Here is a 17832-nt window from a genome sequence, read left to right on the forward strand (position 1 = left end):
AATGCGACAAGATGTTCCTTGGCACCTAAGAAGCCATAACTATGTCCTTTCTCAAATAAATGTGTTTAGCTAGCAAGATAATTGCATTGACTCTGGAAACAAAACATTATGAAAACAAGATGTTAGCTATTTGATCATTGCAGCAGTCCTATAAATCCTATACACTGAAGCAAATTGTGTAATAGTAACAGTTTGGTGAGAGAAAATCTTTATTTTCTTTTGCGCAGAAAGGGTGTCACACAATCTATTTTTCTGCTATTTATGTTGACAGAGCAGAATCCAAAATGCAACTTTAATTGTGCCCAAGGATTTGGGAATGCCCAGTGGGATTTTGGGCTTTGGTCAACAAACACGCCCCACTCAGACATTACTCTTGTGGCGAGGTATCACCACCTACGAATCTGTGGAAAACTCTGCCCCTCCTGATTCACAGTTTACAGTTGGCCTATAAACATTTTTATTATATGAATATTTTAAGTTGATTTCTAGTTCAAATAATCTGAGATTGTTTTTTATTGACTTCACACTTGCTTTCAGTTTTCTCCAATTAACCCACACTATTGTGATCAATTATGCTAGCTGTTGAAAAACAGACACCCTTCTTTCATAAGAAATTGCCAAGGCTTGTTCTCATATTGAAGAAACTATAAAAGACAGGCCTGATTCAGAAGGATGCTGATAGTAGCTGAAAGAACTCAGAAAAGTCATGCAACTTGAATTCCTGTAACTTGGCACTTAACAGGATCCATGTTTTACACTTAAGACCTGTAAAAAAAAAAGGGGGGGCGGGGAGAGGTTACAATCCAGATCCAGTCTGACATTAATTTGGTCCTGACAAACTACAAGTTGTGGCTAAGCTTTGTGGCTTGTGGTTCATCTGGGGGAGAACCATGAGGCCAGGGATTAACAAACTGCCACATCAAACCATGACTTGCTTCTGGATAGCACAGCAGCAGCTTTGAAGTAAATCCCAGTTTTCAATGGGGATTACTCCCAGGTGAATTTGCAGAGACTTGCAATCTTAGCCTGCAATTCTAACCATGTCTACTCAGATATACTTTAAGTCCTATTGAATTCTATGGGGGTGCATGGGATGTTAGGAGAGGGGTAGTTTGTTCACCTTTGGTCCCCACCCTGCACTTAGCTCTCACCTGTGGCTCCTAGAAGCTATCAGCATGCAGCAGCCAAACACCGGGAAATGGTTTCAACTGGATGGCTAAACCAGACAAGGGTAACCAGTGGGTGTCAAACCTTGGCAAGTTAGGGACTTCACCTGCATGCAAAGTCAGACACCAGTGGATTGAGCGAGCAAGGCTAATAGTGGGTACAAGGGTCAAGAAGGTTTCTGCATGTGCTGTAGAGGGAAATGAGGGGGCAGATGGTGAGGCCAAGAGAGAGGAGTCTTGTCATCTGGACAGCCTAGGACCTCCATATGCACTGCCCAGCAATGTGCCCTAGAAAGGTCAGTTTGGTGCTGCTAACACAGTAAAAACCAGGAGGGAGGCAGCAGTTAAGAGCCTCTGCAGCCACAGCAGGCACTGTGATTCTCCAGCAGTTTGACTTCAATCCTGGAGGTGTACTCCACTGTTTCGCAAGACAGATGGATGCCAACTCAACAACCCCAGGCAAAATGACTTCTGCTTTAGTGAAGTCTCTATCTATCTATCTATCTATCTATCTATCTATCTGATCAAGAATTCACACACAGAGCAGATCCAGATATGTTTAGGAAGAGAATGGGACTACAATATTGATTTGGTGAAACTGTTCACTCAGCATAGGATGGAGGAAAATAGTTTTTTTGTAGCTATGAATTGCAGTACAATTAATAGAAATGTTAAAAGGAGGACACAGCCTGCAATAATATCAAGGTCTGTTGTATAAAGTGTACTTGCACAGCAAAATCCACAAATGTGCAATTGCCTCAAATGACAAAGTAGACATGCATCTTCTTAAATGACAGTGTTTGCTGGAAACACGCAAGGTCTGAGGCAAGCCAAAGTCTCACTTTTTAACCCAAAATCCAGAAAAAGAAAATTGTGGAGGCAGTCCAGGTTCTATATACTGTTCGTTGTGCAAAGTTTCTTGATTTCAGTACACGTACAAACATATCCTGCTAGTCAGGTGTTTGCCTGGGCAGATGCGCATACCTATTGCTGTTGAATTTTTTGTAGCTCCTCTCTCTACTCAGCATGCAAGAGGTGAGTAGAGAGACTACAGAGAGCTAAGGAAATGCCTCCTTCTGACATACTTTTCACACTTGTCTATTACTCATTGTGCAGCAGGAAGCCATTCAAAAAGTTTTACAGTAAACACAGCTAATTGTTAGCAGGGAAAGGATTCAATTTCCTGCATCAATTTGACGTATTGGGAATCAAACCAGTCAGAACAATGACATTTTATTCATGATCAGTGCAATTACTGTGACTAAATGAAGTACAGAGTAAGGCTAGAAGAATGGGGAACAGCATTCCATTGGAGGGGCTGCTTCCAGCCTTGCAACTAAAGAAATGTATGAAAGCTGATGCAAGGCCAAGGCGGTTTGCTATTTCACTCATAATGTGAGTACATAGTCGTTAATCCAAGCTCTTTGGAAATTTGCTCAGTGTAGCACCTCAGTGGACTTGCATCTACAAGAGAATGCAGATCAGAAGCAGCTCACAATCATTTTTTTTTTTTATTAACATAAAAGTAGGAAGTGCATGACCCAGGCTAGAAATCACACCTGGGTCCCACCCTTATTTTCAGCCAGGCATAACCTGTTCCCCACCTTCCCTCCAAACCAGATGGATACACTAACAGTGCAATCCTATATGCATGTGCTCAGAAGTAAGGCCCACTGAGTTCAGCAGGGTTTACTTCCAGGGTACAAGACTGCAGTCCAACAGTGCAATTTTATGCATATCTACTCAGAAGTAAGTCCTGTTTAATTTTGTGGAGTTTATTCGAAGGTGTGTGTGGCATTTTGTGAGGCACTATTCAGCTATTGATCCAACCATTCACAGAAAGAGCTACCCATTCAGTGTATGTGTATCATTCACAACAACAAAATGTATTTTAAGAAAATATTGTTATTATTTTACTTCAAAAGAAGATTCTGATTATTGCCTTGTTTAATAAACTTACTAGAGAAGCTACCTTACCAAGGCAATTGTTGCCATACTGCTAACTCAACTTTGCAGTGGTTTACAACAGAAAGATGAAATTTTAGTCAACTGGGTGATGGTTGCATACAGCAGACCTGCCATGTGGAGGGACCTAAGGGGGACCCCATATGGTAGCCGCACCAACATTTCAGAGTTTCAAGCCAATAGTATGTACTGGGATTCAATCAATTGCTTTTTATCTTTAACCAAAGCAAAATATTCTGAATGAGCTAAGTTTCTATTGCTACCACCTCACTGAGGTCAATGGGACGGCTTTCCAATTTCTACCTGATCCAATGGGAGTTGGCTCACCATTCACATTTAGCTGTACAGCATAATCCTATGCATGTTTATTTTGGGGATGTGACATTCGCTCCCGAGTAAGCGTGCACAGTATTGCAGATTTATGGTGGTTCCAGGTACAGGCTTAATATTGCAAACAGACCTTTAAGATACTACAAATGGGTCATTTAATCAAATTTCTCACAGAAATCTACATTAAACAGGACAGGCGGGGATTTTTGATACTAACACAGTTATATGGATGCTGCATAAAACCTGCATGCATGAGAAGTATTGAACCCACAATAAACACTCATCTGAAACCCTTAGGCTGCGACCATATACCCACTTACCTGAGTAAGACCAACTAAACTCATAGTCTGAATAAACATGCATAGGACTGTGCTGTTAGTCTATCTCCTCTTCATTGAAATCATGGGAAAAGAGCGACTTCCACCACCAGGTTATTTACTGCAGTTTCTCCTTCCTTTCAGGGCAGGCAGCAGCACCCTGTTGAGATTTTTAGCTTGGCATACCTGCGACAGCAACAGTGCAAGGCAGAAGACTGAAGAAGTTGCCCCTTTTTTCTGACCCGCCTTAATTGTATATTTTTAAATGTAAGGGTGCACATCTTGGGTAACAAATTAGATTATATTTTATGCCAAAGAATTGTAGTTCAAAAAACTAAAGAACAAAATGAAAATCTATTCCATACAGAGCACCCTTAAGCATATTAGAAGTAAGTTCCACTGAGTTCAGTGGGATTTAATCCCTAGTAAAGTGTTAGGGATTACAACTTTAAAGACAATAGCATGAAGTCTACACTCTTGGAGACACATAAAAAATATGTGTGCATAGAGGTTTTAGCGATAAAGTAGTCTACAAATTTTGTTAAATAAATAAAATATATATAAGAAATGTGTGTATGTAGCAGACATACAGCAGACACATACAGCCCATATTGGCCAACCAAATTAGCACGATATCTCAGATGAAATTAGAAATCTTGTATACAAAAATTAATAATAATCACCATTTATTACTATGCTCTACAACATCTATTCAATATGCTTGTGGGGGGTGAATAGTCCCATTAACTTCAGGTTCTCTTGCACCATACACCTAAAACCACATGACAAGACTGCAGACTAAAGTAATGTGGTCCTTTTGCAGTCTGTATTGCAGAACATTCTGCCACACCATTCCTTCGTGTGTTATTAGTATTTTTCCTCCAGTAGAGGAAATATTATACTATATAGGATGCTTGACATAATTGTGTCATCATAAAAAACGGACTAGTACTATTGACTTTACCGTATCTGAATTGGTTCAGCATTGCTTGGACATGCTACTATAAATCACTGGAGGATCAACCACAAGAAAAGCCTTTAAGTGAGAATGGTTGGGTGCATAATTTGAACATGTTTCTGCCAATGTGTTCTAATTGACAAGATGCATCTTTTCTTCCTCAGTCATGTGAATTGCAAAGAGCAATTTAGCCAGGTATTTCCCAGCTTGGGTCCAGCAACTGATTATACTCTGGGAGCAGAGAATCACACATCAAAACTTCACAGCAATCTTCTTGGTCAGTTTTTGTAGGCAGCCATCTTGCTTTACAAGCCCCTCTGTGGAAAAAGGGGTAAGGAACAAATCTTCCTCCTTTTGGGAGTTGCAGTTCTATGATAAAGTAATGACAGAATCTTTTGCTCCCGTCACATGCAGATGAAGCCATATTAAATAGTCATATTTGTTTTGTTCATGCTGGGGAATTGGAAATCCCAAAGGATGTAAAACACAGAATGGTAAGCAGGAGAAGCAGTTTGTTCAGCCCTCTATTACTTTCAATTTTTTTCAACTTCTTCTAATGATTTCCCCCCTTTTTACATCCAGTATGGTGGTTGGGTTCAAAACTTGCATTTCTTTGTGGTGCTTCATATAGCAAGTGTGACTGCAGACCAGCTTGTCTTTAATGTCTACCATTTGTAGTTTCCAGTCTTTAACGCCTTCTTTGAATTAGGAAGTCACTAAAGAGTAGATCATGCTGTATATAAAGAGAAAAGGTACAGTATGAAAAGATCCCTTTGAATATTGCAGCACCTAGTTTAGCTTCCTAACCTTTTCCCCTTATGCTGACTCCGAAGTCCCATTTCCATCCTTGCTCTGTATGTGAAACCTGCTCCTTTTTGGCAACTCCATATTATATCCAAATTATGATGGATTTATAAGGAGAATGGGAAAACATGCAGGATATTATTATTTTTACCGTTTCCCCAGTGATTTCCAAGACATGCCTGAAATTCTGCTTTGTCTGATACTAAGAAGAAACCTTTTGCAATGGTGTGTTTGATCTTTGAAATTTCTGCCGGCAATTCCCTGAAGTACGGGTAGGATTTCTATTTAAATGTTGCTGCTTTCCCCCTCCCCCGCCCTTTTCCTTGCGATGCAAGAAAAATGAAGATTAATGAGAGGGGGTTTTTTCTTTGGAAAAGAGCCATAAATAATGTAATTCTGGTCATAGCTAAACAGTGGAGTCCTTTTAAATACACACAAACTCACACCTAATTAAAGACTATTGCTTTGTAGAACACTTCTAAGGAAACACACTGATATGCTCCAGCTGCAGCCAAATTAGACATGAGCAGACCTCTGTGTGCAGTTTTTTGTTTTTATACTTTATAAAACCCTATTTTATATTAAAACATCACAGTTGGAGCTCAGGACAACATACATGGTGTTCTGAGGTGGCGTCCCAACTGACCAAACCCAGACCCAAGTTGCTTCACAAGATTGCTAAATCACGTACCTTCAGACAGGTCCATAGAGGAACGTTTCAGTAGGAGATGGGTCTGGTCTTAGCATCAAAAGGGACACCAGCCTGGTTGAGGTGGAAAATAACTTATTGTGTGGCAGGGGAGGAAAGGAACCTGTGCTCTGCAACCATTCACTCCTCCTGCTGTTTAAAAACTGATTGTGCTCTCTATTTTCTATATGTTTGGAGCAGATACATGTTTAGAACACATGGATCTGTTGCCATCACCTCTGGTTCAGCCTCTCCGACAGGTAGCATGGTTCTTCTCTCAATCTATTAGCAATCTGGGCAGTGTTCTGCCATTCCACTTCCTGTTCCTTGAATTCGGTCCTCCTTGCATTGCCAAACACCCTCCTATGTCCCCATTTCAGAACAGTCAGCAGTTTACTTTATTCACTGTACTCTTTCCAAATTGATTTTACTTATAAACAGTCTGCGGAGGTTAATGGCAGATTATATAATCTATAAAAGGTATTGTTGCCAGAAAAGTGTTTTGCTGCTTTTATACATGGTAGCTTTCTCCAGGTAATGAAGCATGAGCACACATCCTGATGTATTAACAGCTCACAAAAGAAGTGTGTTAAGTCTGGTGGCACACAACTAAGGTAGGGCTGCGGCAGTGCAATGGATTATGCTTCTTAGGCTGTGTACACGTTGCCATCTTAAACCGTAACTAGGTTATTCTTTTTCTTAATTTGGATCAGAGCTAGCTGGGTGAGGGAAAATGCATCAAAATGCAGTATTTCATAAGAAGCAAGCAGGGCAGATACAGGATAGATATAGATTGTGGTTAAGGTCATGTGTACAACATTTCCCTAACCAGTGGTGGATGCAGATTAAATGGGAGTGTGTATGCAGCCTCAGAAACACTGCCCCACCTCCTTTATGGCACTTCAAAGCTGCATTGGCTAGATCCTAAATGTGCCCAAGAAAATGAAGGAATACCTTCATGAATAATTGGCTAGGAAGTTGTTCTAATGTTCTAATGGTCTTTCATTAGCTCTTCTATCTGCGGCCGGGGTGAGGGTGGGGAATCTCTCATTCTGAAGCACACCATCAGTTTCCATATATATATATATCGAAGTACTGGAAACCCCTCACTTACAAACACACCCTGAAAATTGCTAGCTTCCTTCAATTATGGTCACTTGGGTGTGCCCAGTGGTTTTACAGTACTCTGTGCGTGTCATTCTGTGATGACTCAAAAATAGGAGCAGAAATTGGTACAAGATGTGTACCAGGGAAGGAAGAAAATGTTAAAATGTATAGACGGCAACACAAAATAGTTACCCATTTATTGTTGCGCTACACTTTAATAGAGCATCAGAGGTTTGACCAAAGAACCCAAAAGCCTCAGCAAACAGTATTACCCTGCCTGTTCTTTGTTAAGTGTTGTTCTTAGTTGCAATAACTATAGATCTTCCCTAGCGTCTGTCCACCCACAATCACTATACCCTCTAAAGCAGGTGTGGGGAAATCAGTGGCCCTCCAATCCACCCTCTAAGACAGGGATGTGGGCCTCCAAGATGGACAATGAGAGCTGTACTCAAACAACCTCTGGAGCACCAAGATATGCCCACCTTTCCTCTAAGGTCTTTACCAGTCTCCTTGAGGGGAGTGAGACCAAGCTTACCAGTAAAGATAGTAGAAGAATGAGAGGAGATAGAAAGCTAGTTTACACCAGGCCTCTCTTTGGCAGTAGATCAAGGTGTCTGCATTCATTACTGCAGGAGGGTCATATGCTAGCTCCGTACTGTCTGCTGGACAGTGGAAATACCTGAAAAAGTAAAGGAAACACCTGGTGAAGGAAAAGCCTATACACAAGCCATTTGTCATGAGAAGCTAGGGGCCGTGGGATATTTAAAAGGCAGTCAAGCCAACAATTCATGTTTTGCTAGATAGGCACATGATAGGAGCTGAAGCTGACAGAGTTTTCCTGTAAGTTTGCTAGAGAGGACTCTGTGAGAGACACGCCCCCTGTGCCCTGACACAGGGAGGGTGTAGCTATCCTGCCTGCCAGGCCACGCTCTCTTCCTCTTTCTGCTCTGCCAACAATGTAGAACGGGGGTCAGCAACCTTTTTCAGCCGTGGGCCGGTCCACTATCCCTCAGACCATGTGGTGGGCCGAACTATTTTTTTTTTTTGGGGGGGGGGGGATGAACGAATTCCCAAGCACCACAATTAACCCAGAGATGCATTTTAAGTAAAGGCACACATTCTACTCATGTAAAAATACCAGGCAGGCCCCACAAATAACCCAGAGATGCATTTTAAATAAAAGGACACATTCTACCATGTAAAAACACGCTGATTCCCGGACCGTCCACTGGCCAGATTGAGAAGGCGATTGGGCCTTAGGATGCCTACCCCTGATGTAGAACATCTGCTAAGCTAGACTTAAGTATATCTTCGTAATTGAACTACCACTTTAAGCCTGCCTGAACAAAGCTGCTGTATCTGTTACTCTTCAACAAGTACTCCGAGTGGGCAAATTTTTACCTTTTACAAGACTGTTTGTGTGATTATTGTTCTAAAGGATAGAAAAGGGGGAAATATCAGGAGAATCTAGTCTGCCTTCAAAGCCTCCTGGATTACTAAAACCAAAAGGCTAAAACTAGCCTATCTAAGCTTCTCTGGAAGTGACAGATGCAGCAAGGGAAACAATGAACTTCCAAGCAGGAATATGACTTACCTCCAGAAGTGATAGAAAAGCAGAGGAATATTCAAGCCAAGGGTCAGCCATTCTTGAGCACACAGAAACATTATACAGAAAAGACTATGGATCGAATATTCTGGCAATACTAGCTGGGAATGGGGAAAAGAAAACAGAAAAGATTGTACAGTTGTTGGATATAATAACTTGTTGTTGTTGTTGAAACCACCTTGCCAGAAAATGAGCCACACCTACAAATCTCACTCTGCTACACCATCCGCCAAGGCCTACTTGGGTGATGAAAGACAATGATTCTTGGGTTCCTGAGCAAGAGAATTCCTGGAACCGGCCTACGCCTTCCTCTACTTGTACTAAGAAGTTATTTAGCCATTTGAAAAGTACCTGGGGGAAAAATCCAAGATTATCTGCTGTGCTTTGTGTGGGAGACTGACAAGTCATTGGTGTATGCATGTGCTTGAGAATGAATAATTAGGAAGTTTTCAACATTTACAGTTTCCTGTACAAGAATGAGGTGGATATCTGGAGAAGGCAGAAATTAAATATTACTCCTTTTCTCGGTAAAAAGTAATACTTTTTGAGACCTTAACAAAATTCCAAAGCAGAACTGGTATCTATAATATAGTTGCAAAATTCTAGCATAATGTACGTGGTATGCCAACTTTGCATTTATTTACTTGAGGCATTTATACCACAGCCTTTAGCAAAAAAAAGACTATCAGAGGGGCTTAAAATTCAGTACTAAATATTTAGCCTACAGACAGAAAAAGTATTTAGCCCACAGACAAAATATAGTGTGGGAAGTCTGTATCAGAGCCTGAGGAACAGATTTGAAGCAGAATGCGTTCCATATCCTCTTCCCATGTTGTCCATGAAAGACAGAAATCAACTATTGGCCAATTGTAGTAATGGATAGTAAAAGTGAATTTGCAAATGCACTCCAACCTGCCTGTGTTGTAAGCATTTTTTCACATTTAAAATTTTCTCTGTATGCACACATTCATTCATTCTCTGTGTGTATGTTGATGGCATCTGTCTGTCTCGGAATACAATGGAGGAGTGTACCTTTGGGGATGAAGACAAATTGTTGGGCAGTTGCCCAACGCAGGAGAGACATGTTTTGTTGCAGCTGCAGCAGATGAAGGCATCTATTTGTGCTGCTGCAGTGTGTATGGCCACAATTAACATGTGTTGTGTGTTACCCAGTTTCCTCTCCTTTTCCAAGCTGCTCTCATCTGCTATTTCCCTCACTTTCAACCCTCTCTTAACTCTGTGAAATTAGAAAAAAACCTTGTCCGTTCTATTGATGCCTCATTAGTTTCACTGTTGTGTTAAATTCAAGTATTACTATCTATACTTGTGCTGGTGCAACTATTCAGGCCCTTTCGAAGAAGCAGAGTAGGGGAAATGCTGAAGAAAAGGTCAATGACTTCCCCTGACTTTATCAGTTTCCACCAGATACAAGGGACCAGACATTGGTGAAAATTGGCAATGCTACCTTGTTAGTTTCACTAGACAGGAGAGATGGGAGAACATGGTAAACAAAACAGCAGTGGAGTAGACAAACAGGAAAGTTATTGATTGGATCCTTAATCCTTTCTGGTTTGTCTTTTGGTCCCAGTTTACACACTGGTCTCAGCTGCTGGCTTCGTCTCTTGACTCTGATCTCCTGGTGCAATTCTTGGCTCGCGGGTCAGATCAGACCACTGCCTAGAGCTCAGGCCTGACAGGGCCTGATCCCTTACCCAGTTATGTCAAGATAGATTTCCATACTTTGCAGTGCGCACAGCATTAGTTTATGTCTGAGACACAAGCACTTAGCATGAGGGAACCTGGGCTGCTGGCCAACCATTAATGTTTGGATAAACAATGTATGACCTGACTTAGCCTCACATGGAAGTGTTGTGTGTAGCAAATCCTACAGTCTGTCACAAGTGGCCTTCCAGTAGTATATTCCACACATCAGACAAATGGTGAGGGCATTAAAGAGCATTTTTAAAAGCTAATCTTCAGACTCCTCTTTCTCTCAGAGACCTCTGAAGCCTGCCTCTAAGAGCTAATTCAAACATCATACAGGCAAAAACCAACTGACATGTGTCTGATTGATGCACGATCGCACAAGGCGCCAAACCCAGAAGTGACTTGAAAACATCAGACCAAAAGAAGCCAGACGGAAACAAACCTACATACAGGGGGGGGAAACCCCATTTATGTGGGTTCAATATGTGCATGACTGCACACATGGGCATCACATGCTGAACCTGGAAGTGACCTGAAAACATCACAAAATCAGCACCAAAACGGGTGGGGTGCAGTGAGGCAGAACTGGATGTTTGCAGGCTTTTAAAATTGTGGAGCACAAGTGGCACATATCTGGTACTATGTATGACTGAACCCAGGTAAGAACATACAACCATATCTAACATAAAAAGCAGTGATGGTGGCAAATAAATCCAGCTTCTTTACCATCATTACCATCATGAGATCCCAAGAGAATGAAACCCAGCTTTCCCCATAAGGCTCAGACCCACTTCTTGAGCCAATCTCGAAGAAGGCATGTGAATGCCATCTTAAGAGTCAGCAGAAAATGAGTAATAACCTCCCTCAGACCATCTATGGACCATCAATTTCCTTAGCTATTTTTTTAGTTGGCATTTCAACTCTTTCTATTCACATATGGTAGCACTGCAGGAGGACAAGCCAATTAGTGAACGACATTTTAAGTCTTCATCATCTCTTTCTGGAAAGTGAAAATGTCTACAAAATATCCCTGTGGAAATCTGTGATCTGCTGTGATTTGTTCTACATTGCTTACTAAAACAGATAATGTGAAATTTTATCCCCCAGCCCATGAAAAATCCTTACAGGACAGGAAGGAACCATGATTTTCAGAGCAAGGAAATAATTGAATTTCACTTTGGGTTTCCTCTTAGAGCTGAAGGACTGTTAGCTGGGGCTCATTGTGAAATATCAGCTGCTAAAGGAACACCTCTGTGAGGATAACAGCCAATTACCCTATTTAACAGCTATTAAGTGGTGCTAATTGCAAGCTATAGACCACAAGCAGGATAGGTTTAGAGCAAGCAAGGGGAAGCAAAAGAAACCGGATGATACAAGCAAGTAGCAGGACTTTAAAAATGTGTGCACTGAATTGGAATAAGCACCCAGCTGGGATGCACATGGTGGCAGCTCCCTTCTTATGTTGTAGACCTTAAAATGCTTGGGAACACTGCATGTGCACTATTAAAACAAACCTACAGCCACCACAGCAAATAGAGACTAAAAAACAAATGTGGACCATCTTCACCTATATCAATGTTAAGAGATGGGATATCCATCGAAGGAAAGAGGGACCTTTCCCCATATATGGTGGGCATGCTTAAAAGAAAACATGGCTTTCACAGACAATTCTTGGCAGCAGTTTCAAGATAACAGATCCAAGTTCCACTGGACCCTTTTTTTCAAAATGGATTCTTCCAGTTAAATACTCTATGTGTGGTACCAAAATGTATTAACCACCTACTGAATAGGGGAATAGTTGCTGGAAACATTTTGCACTAGTACTCCATCATCAGCACTGATTTGCTTTTCAGACAGAATTTAAGACACAGAACCTGATTTTTATCCATGAAGTTTATTAACTGCTGTATAGTTAAGAAAGGCTTCCCACTAATGTCCCTAAGTAACCTTTAAAATCAACAAAGTGCACTTATTTAAAATTGCACCCAGGCATTGCATTCAACTAGTATTGTTATTGGGGGAGGGGGTGCTAAGTGTCTGCCAAACAGATTTTATTTTTTTAGAGATTTGCCAGAGCCAAACCAAAGCATTTTTAGTAGCGGTGTAATTTTTTGGGTGAGAGGTATTTTTTGGGAGCCTAAGCTGAATGGGAATTGGAATATTTTGCATTTGTTTTGTTTATTTTATATAGGTTTTCAAACCACTGCTATTCCTGCCACAAAGCTTTGGGATGGTCTTGGCTACATGCATAAAGAAATGCTACTGCTTTGATGAATCACAGCCACACAGAAGAACTTCAATATTACAGCACAGCATACAGCTATATTTCAGTTAAGTACTTAACTGAGTGTGACCCACTAAACTCAATGGGATTTACTTCTGAATAGACAAGCAAATATATCTATAGCTCTAGATCTATAGCTCAATAGCTCAAGCTACAGCTCTAGCTCTAGTAATGGCTGGTGTAGTAGGGTAGAGCAACAGAGCTGCCCTCCTGACACCCATATTACTATAGCTTACCTGGATAGGGCAGGGCAGGTTGGTAGACGAAAAAGAAGAGTTTGGATTTGATATCCCGTTTTATCACTACCAGAAGGAGTCTCAAAGGGGCTAACATTCTCCTTTCCCTTTCTCCCCCACAACACTCTGAGAGGTGAGTGGGGCTGAGAGACTTCAAAGAAGTGTGACTAGCCCAAGGTCACCCAGCAGCTGCATGTGGAGGAGCGGGGACGTAAACCCGGTTCACCAGATTATGAGTCCACCGCTCTTAACCACTACACCACACTGGTAGTAAGGTTGCGGCTGTGAGGATGCATTGGAAGGAATGCACGTGGCTCTGACCTGGCCGCTACCCTGCGCCACCAAGGTAAGTGGCAGCAATGAAGGTGTTGAGGGAGTGAATCCTCAGCTCCACCCAACTCCACCCGCCCTTCCCTTTCTGCATGACTACATAGCCCTCTGAATTCTCCTGGTTAACTCTCACACTTTTCTCTCCCTCCGCTCCACTTCATTGCCTTCTCTATTTGCATGTACACATATCAGCAATCCTAAATTACCCTTCATTTCCATACAGATTATTTTGCACTGCAGCCCTATTTGTCATTCCCTCTTCTCTTTCAGTAGCACTGACCCATCAGCACCACCTCTACTGCTATTCCAATTTGTCCGTTTATTTACCAGACAGATCTCCCTGTACCCCCATCTTTCAGATACTTTCCTCTACTTTATATTCCTCCATACCAGGCATCCCCAAACTTGGGCCTCCAGCTGTTTTGGGACTACAACTCCCATCATCCCTACCTAACAGGACCAGTGGTCAGGGATGGTGGGAATTGTAGTCCCAAAACAGTTGGAGGGTGAGGTTGGGGATGCCTGCTCCATACCAAAGTCTTTCTGTACTCATATTCTCCATTCTATCCCCACATACACACTTTACAGCTGTTCTCTGTCCTTCATAGATATCTCAGCACTTCCATCTCTGCTGCTCCCATTCTCTCTATGGTCTCCTAGCTTACTGGACCACCTCAAAATATATTCTTAAAATATGGAGATATTAAGTGTCCAGAACAGAAAAAAGGATGGATTTTCATTTCCACATCTGAAATCCATTCCATCTGAGTAGTCACATTATAATTCCTTGCAAGGCAGCAAAAGCGTTACCACTAAGCTTAGCTTTAATTAATGCCTATTTCCCTGCTGAAAGTGATCTGTTTGAGACCCATCTCTTTGATGTCATGCTAAGAACTAAAGCTTGCAGATTGTGACATCTTTGCATGAACTTCGGACCAAACCAGGTTCACAAGGACACACAACTGCCAAGTAAGTGCTATAAAACTAGATAACAGTGATGATGATTGCACTAAACTTCCCTGAAATATGTCTTTAATACTTTTTTTTAATGAGCCACAAGCTAGGTTAACTTTTCTAATGCATGTGATTTACAAGTAATTACGTTGTTTATCTCTTTAGTTGTACAGAGAATCAGTCAAATTATTTGAAAAGAAACAATTCCCATCATTATTGCGTTTTCTCTCCAAACAGCATAGGGTATAATTACATTTTTGCCAGTAAAGAACTGTCACAAATTACCACTTCACAGGAAATCGCTAGCACCTTCTCGCTATCTCTTGTCAGAAAGTACCACAGGCTCTCAACAACCTCTAACCAACTTGTTGGAAATTATTATACAGTATATTGTTTTGTCATTTCTAGCGGAGATGGGGCAACTCTCCTTACCAAATTCAAGGAACGTTTGAGGGCCTCCTTCTCTTCTAGGTAACCTTTTAATGGCCACATTGCAATGGTGGGTGGGGCCAGAGGCAAAAGTGTTTAGAGCAGAGATTTTCAACCTTTTGAGTCCATGGCTCCCATGACTGTTAAGTTGTGGGTGAACATATCAGACAACATAGCGATTCTTCAGACAGCTCTTGTTTATTCACAGGCCAGAACAGAATTGAACTGAAGGGTTCAGCCAGCCTGCTTAGATAGAGCTCCACTACAACGCAACAGTAACAACTTTCTGTAACTATCCAATCACTGAACGTCACTTTCAATTCCTAATTTGCATATGTGGACCTGAGTGAAAACTATCTACAGTATCCCCCTGCTAGCCCAGGGTGAGAACTTCAGTATATAACAGTGACCAACTGCATTCTTTCTGCAGTACCACCGTGGGGCTCAGAAGCCCAGTTATGTCACCCCTTGCCTCCAGAGCCGGCAGACCCTCACCCCTTTTCAAACACCCTCCCTTGTGGAGTGTTCCCTCGGCATCCTCTCCTCTCCCCTCTCCTTGGGAGTCCTCCGGGCAGCCACTGCTGCTCCCCCTGGTCTCTGAGTTGCTCCCCCTGCCCCAAAGAGAGGTGCCTCCTCACACTGCCCCACAGGGGCCTGGGAAGCACCTCCTGGCCAGCTCCAGAGGCACCATTCACCTGCGGAACTTGTAGCCAGAGCAGCTGCAACAAACAGCCATGTACGCCTTTGGGACACAGCTATGTGAGAGGGCTGAGCAGGGAGGGAAGGAAAGAGGGAGAGAGGCCAGTGTTGCTCACGGCATCCCTGACCATCATTCAAGGCATCCCAGGGTGCCATGGCACACTGGTTGAAAACCACTGGTTTAGAGCAATGCATGTAATTGTTAGCTATGTACAGTAGACTAGTTTCTACACACACTCAAACATTCCTCTCTTTCCTCCATCTAGGCAAGCAGGAGGCATACATTAGAGATCAAAAACACATTCCAGCCAGGCAAAAAATACTCAAGGAGGGTGTGAAACAGGACCAGTATGGGGTGTAGCCTCGGGTGATTGTCAATGGCTTAATGGAGGAACTTTGAGGGCCACATTCAGCCCCCAGGGCCAGTGTTCCCTACCTGCCTTAGTCTATCACTTGCTCTATTACACCACACTGCCCACTCCCTATTGGAAGAGGTGCAAAGAAGCACCAAGTCTTCTCCAAGGTGATGCTTGTTGTTTCACAAGAGATATACGCAAGGCAAAAGGAACCTTGATTCATACATTGTGAAGTACAGTCGTATCTTGGTTCTCAAACGGAATCCGTTCCAGAAGTCCGTTCGACTTCCGAAAACGTTAAAAAACCAAGGCGTGGCTTCCAATTGGCGGCAGGAGCTCAATCAGAAGCCACTTCGGACGTTCGACTTCCAAAAAACATTTGCAAACCACAGCACTCACCTCGGGGTTTGCAGCGTTCGGGAGCCAAAACGTTTGAGTCACAAGGCATTTGAGAACCAAGGCACGGCTGTAAACACTTTTTGCTTTTTTTTTTTTTTAAATATTTTTTATTAACAATTTTTGTTTGAATCACAATACCAATAAAACAATACAATATCACATCTCTTAACATAGATCTTTTCACTTCTTTGGACTCCCTTGCATCTCCCGCTCCTGCGTTCCTGGTTATAACTTTATTCAGCAAATTTATCCCCTTATTTCTAATCTTCATATCTAATTTTCCAATGTTATATCTCTAATTTTGACTATCATTTTATTCAAATCTTAAAAAGTTTAGATATAACCAACATATTCCAAAATTTTTATCATTTCTTAAATTTGTCTTATCTTCATAATTCACTTCCTTAAATTCAATGGTGCCAAGTTGTTTATACTCTAGCATCCTTCTTAACATTCATACAATTTACAATATTTTTGTAAATAAATCTTAAATTTCTTCCAATCTTCTTCCACCGTCTCCTCTCCCAGGTCTCGGATTCTGCCGGTCATCTCAGCCAGTTCCATATAGTCTATCAGTTGCATCTGCCACTCTTCCAGTGTGGGTAGATCTTGTGTTTTCCAATGCCTAGCGACAAGTATCCGTGCTGCTGTTGTTGCATACATAAAAAATGTTCGATCCTTCTTTAACACATTCTGGCCGACAATACCCAAAAGAAAGGCCTCTGGTTTCTTAGGGAAGGTATACTTAAATACCTTTTTCAACTCATTATATATCATTTCCCAGAAAGCCTTCACTCTAGGGCAAGTCCACCAGAGGTGAAAGAATGTTCCTTCGTTTTCCTTACACTTCCAACATTTATTATCAGACAAGTGGTATATCTTTGCAAGTTTGACTGGGGTCAAATACCATCTATATATCATTTTCATAACATTTTCTTTCAAAGCATTACATGCAGTAAACTTCAACCCAGTAGTCCACAACCTCTCCCAGTCTTCAAACATAATGTTATATCCAATGTCCTGTGCCCACTTTATCATAGCCGATTTAACCGTTTCATCTTGTGTATTCCACTTCAGCAGCAAGTTATACATTTTTGAAAGTACTTTAGTCTTAGGTTCTAACAATTCCGTTTCTAGCTTCGATTTTTCCACCTGGAATCCTAGCTTTTTATCAAGTTTAAAAACTTCTTTAATCTGAGCATAATGTAGCCAGTCTCGCACTTTGTCTTTCATTTTCTCCTGACTCTGCAATTTCCAATTATCTCCATCTTTTTCTAATATTTCCCAATACTTCGGCCATTTGGCCTCCATATTGAGTCTTTTCCGGGCCTTAGCTTCCAATGGTGAAAGCCACCTTGGAGTTTTATTTTCCAATAAGTCTTTGTATTTTATCCAGACATTAAACACTGCTTTTCTGACAATATGGTTCTTGAAAGTCTTGTTGATCTTAACCTTGTCATACCATAAATATGCATGCCACCCAAAAGCATTGTTAAA

The 17832-nt window shown here is 41.6% G+C and overlaps 1 protein-coding gene across 2 annotated transcripts in view; it reads right to left on the reverse strand.

Moving 5' to 3' along the window:
- Positions 1-3321: 3321 nt before the first annotated feature.
- CNIH3 (cornichon family AMPA receptor auxiliary protein 3) overlaps positions 3322-17832 on the reverse strand; it is a 60671-nt gene continuing 46160 nt past the window's right edge. The window contains exons 4-7 of one of the 2 annotated variants that reach the window (XM_083733877.1): positions 8930-9042; positions 7871-8014; positions 6232-6303; positions 3322-5469 (exon numbers count right to left, since the gene is read on the reverse strand). In XM_083733877.1, the coding sequence (XP_083590003.1) occupies positions 6234-6303; positions 7871-8014; positions 8930-9042 (327 nt within the window). In that variant the 3' untranslated portion in view covers positions 3322-5469; positions 6232-6233. The remainder of the gene's footprint in view (positions 5470-6231; positions 6304-7870; positions 8015-8929; positions 9043-17832) is intronic. The other variant, XM_083733878.1, reaches the window with a different exon arrangement.

This window comes from Podarcis gaigeae (genome assembly GCF_964106915.1).
Source record: "Podarcis gaigeae genome assembly, chromosome: 3".
Lineage (NCBI taxonomy): Eukaryota > Metazoa > Chordata > Lepidosauria > Squamata > Lacertidae > Podarcis > Podarcis gaigeae.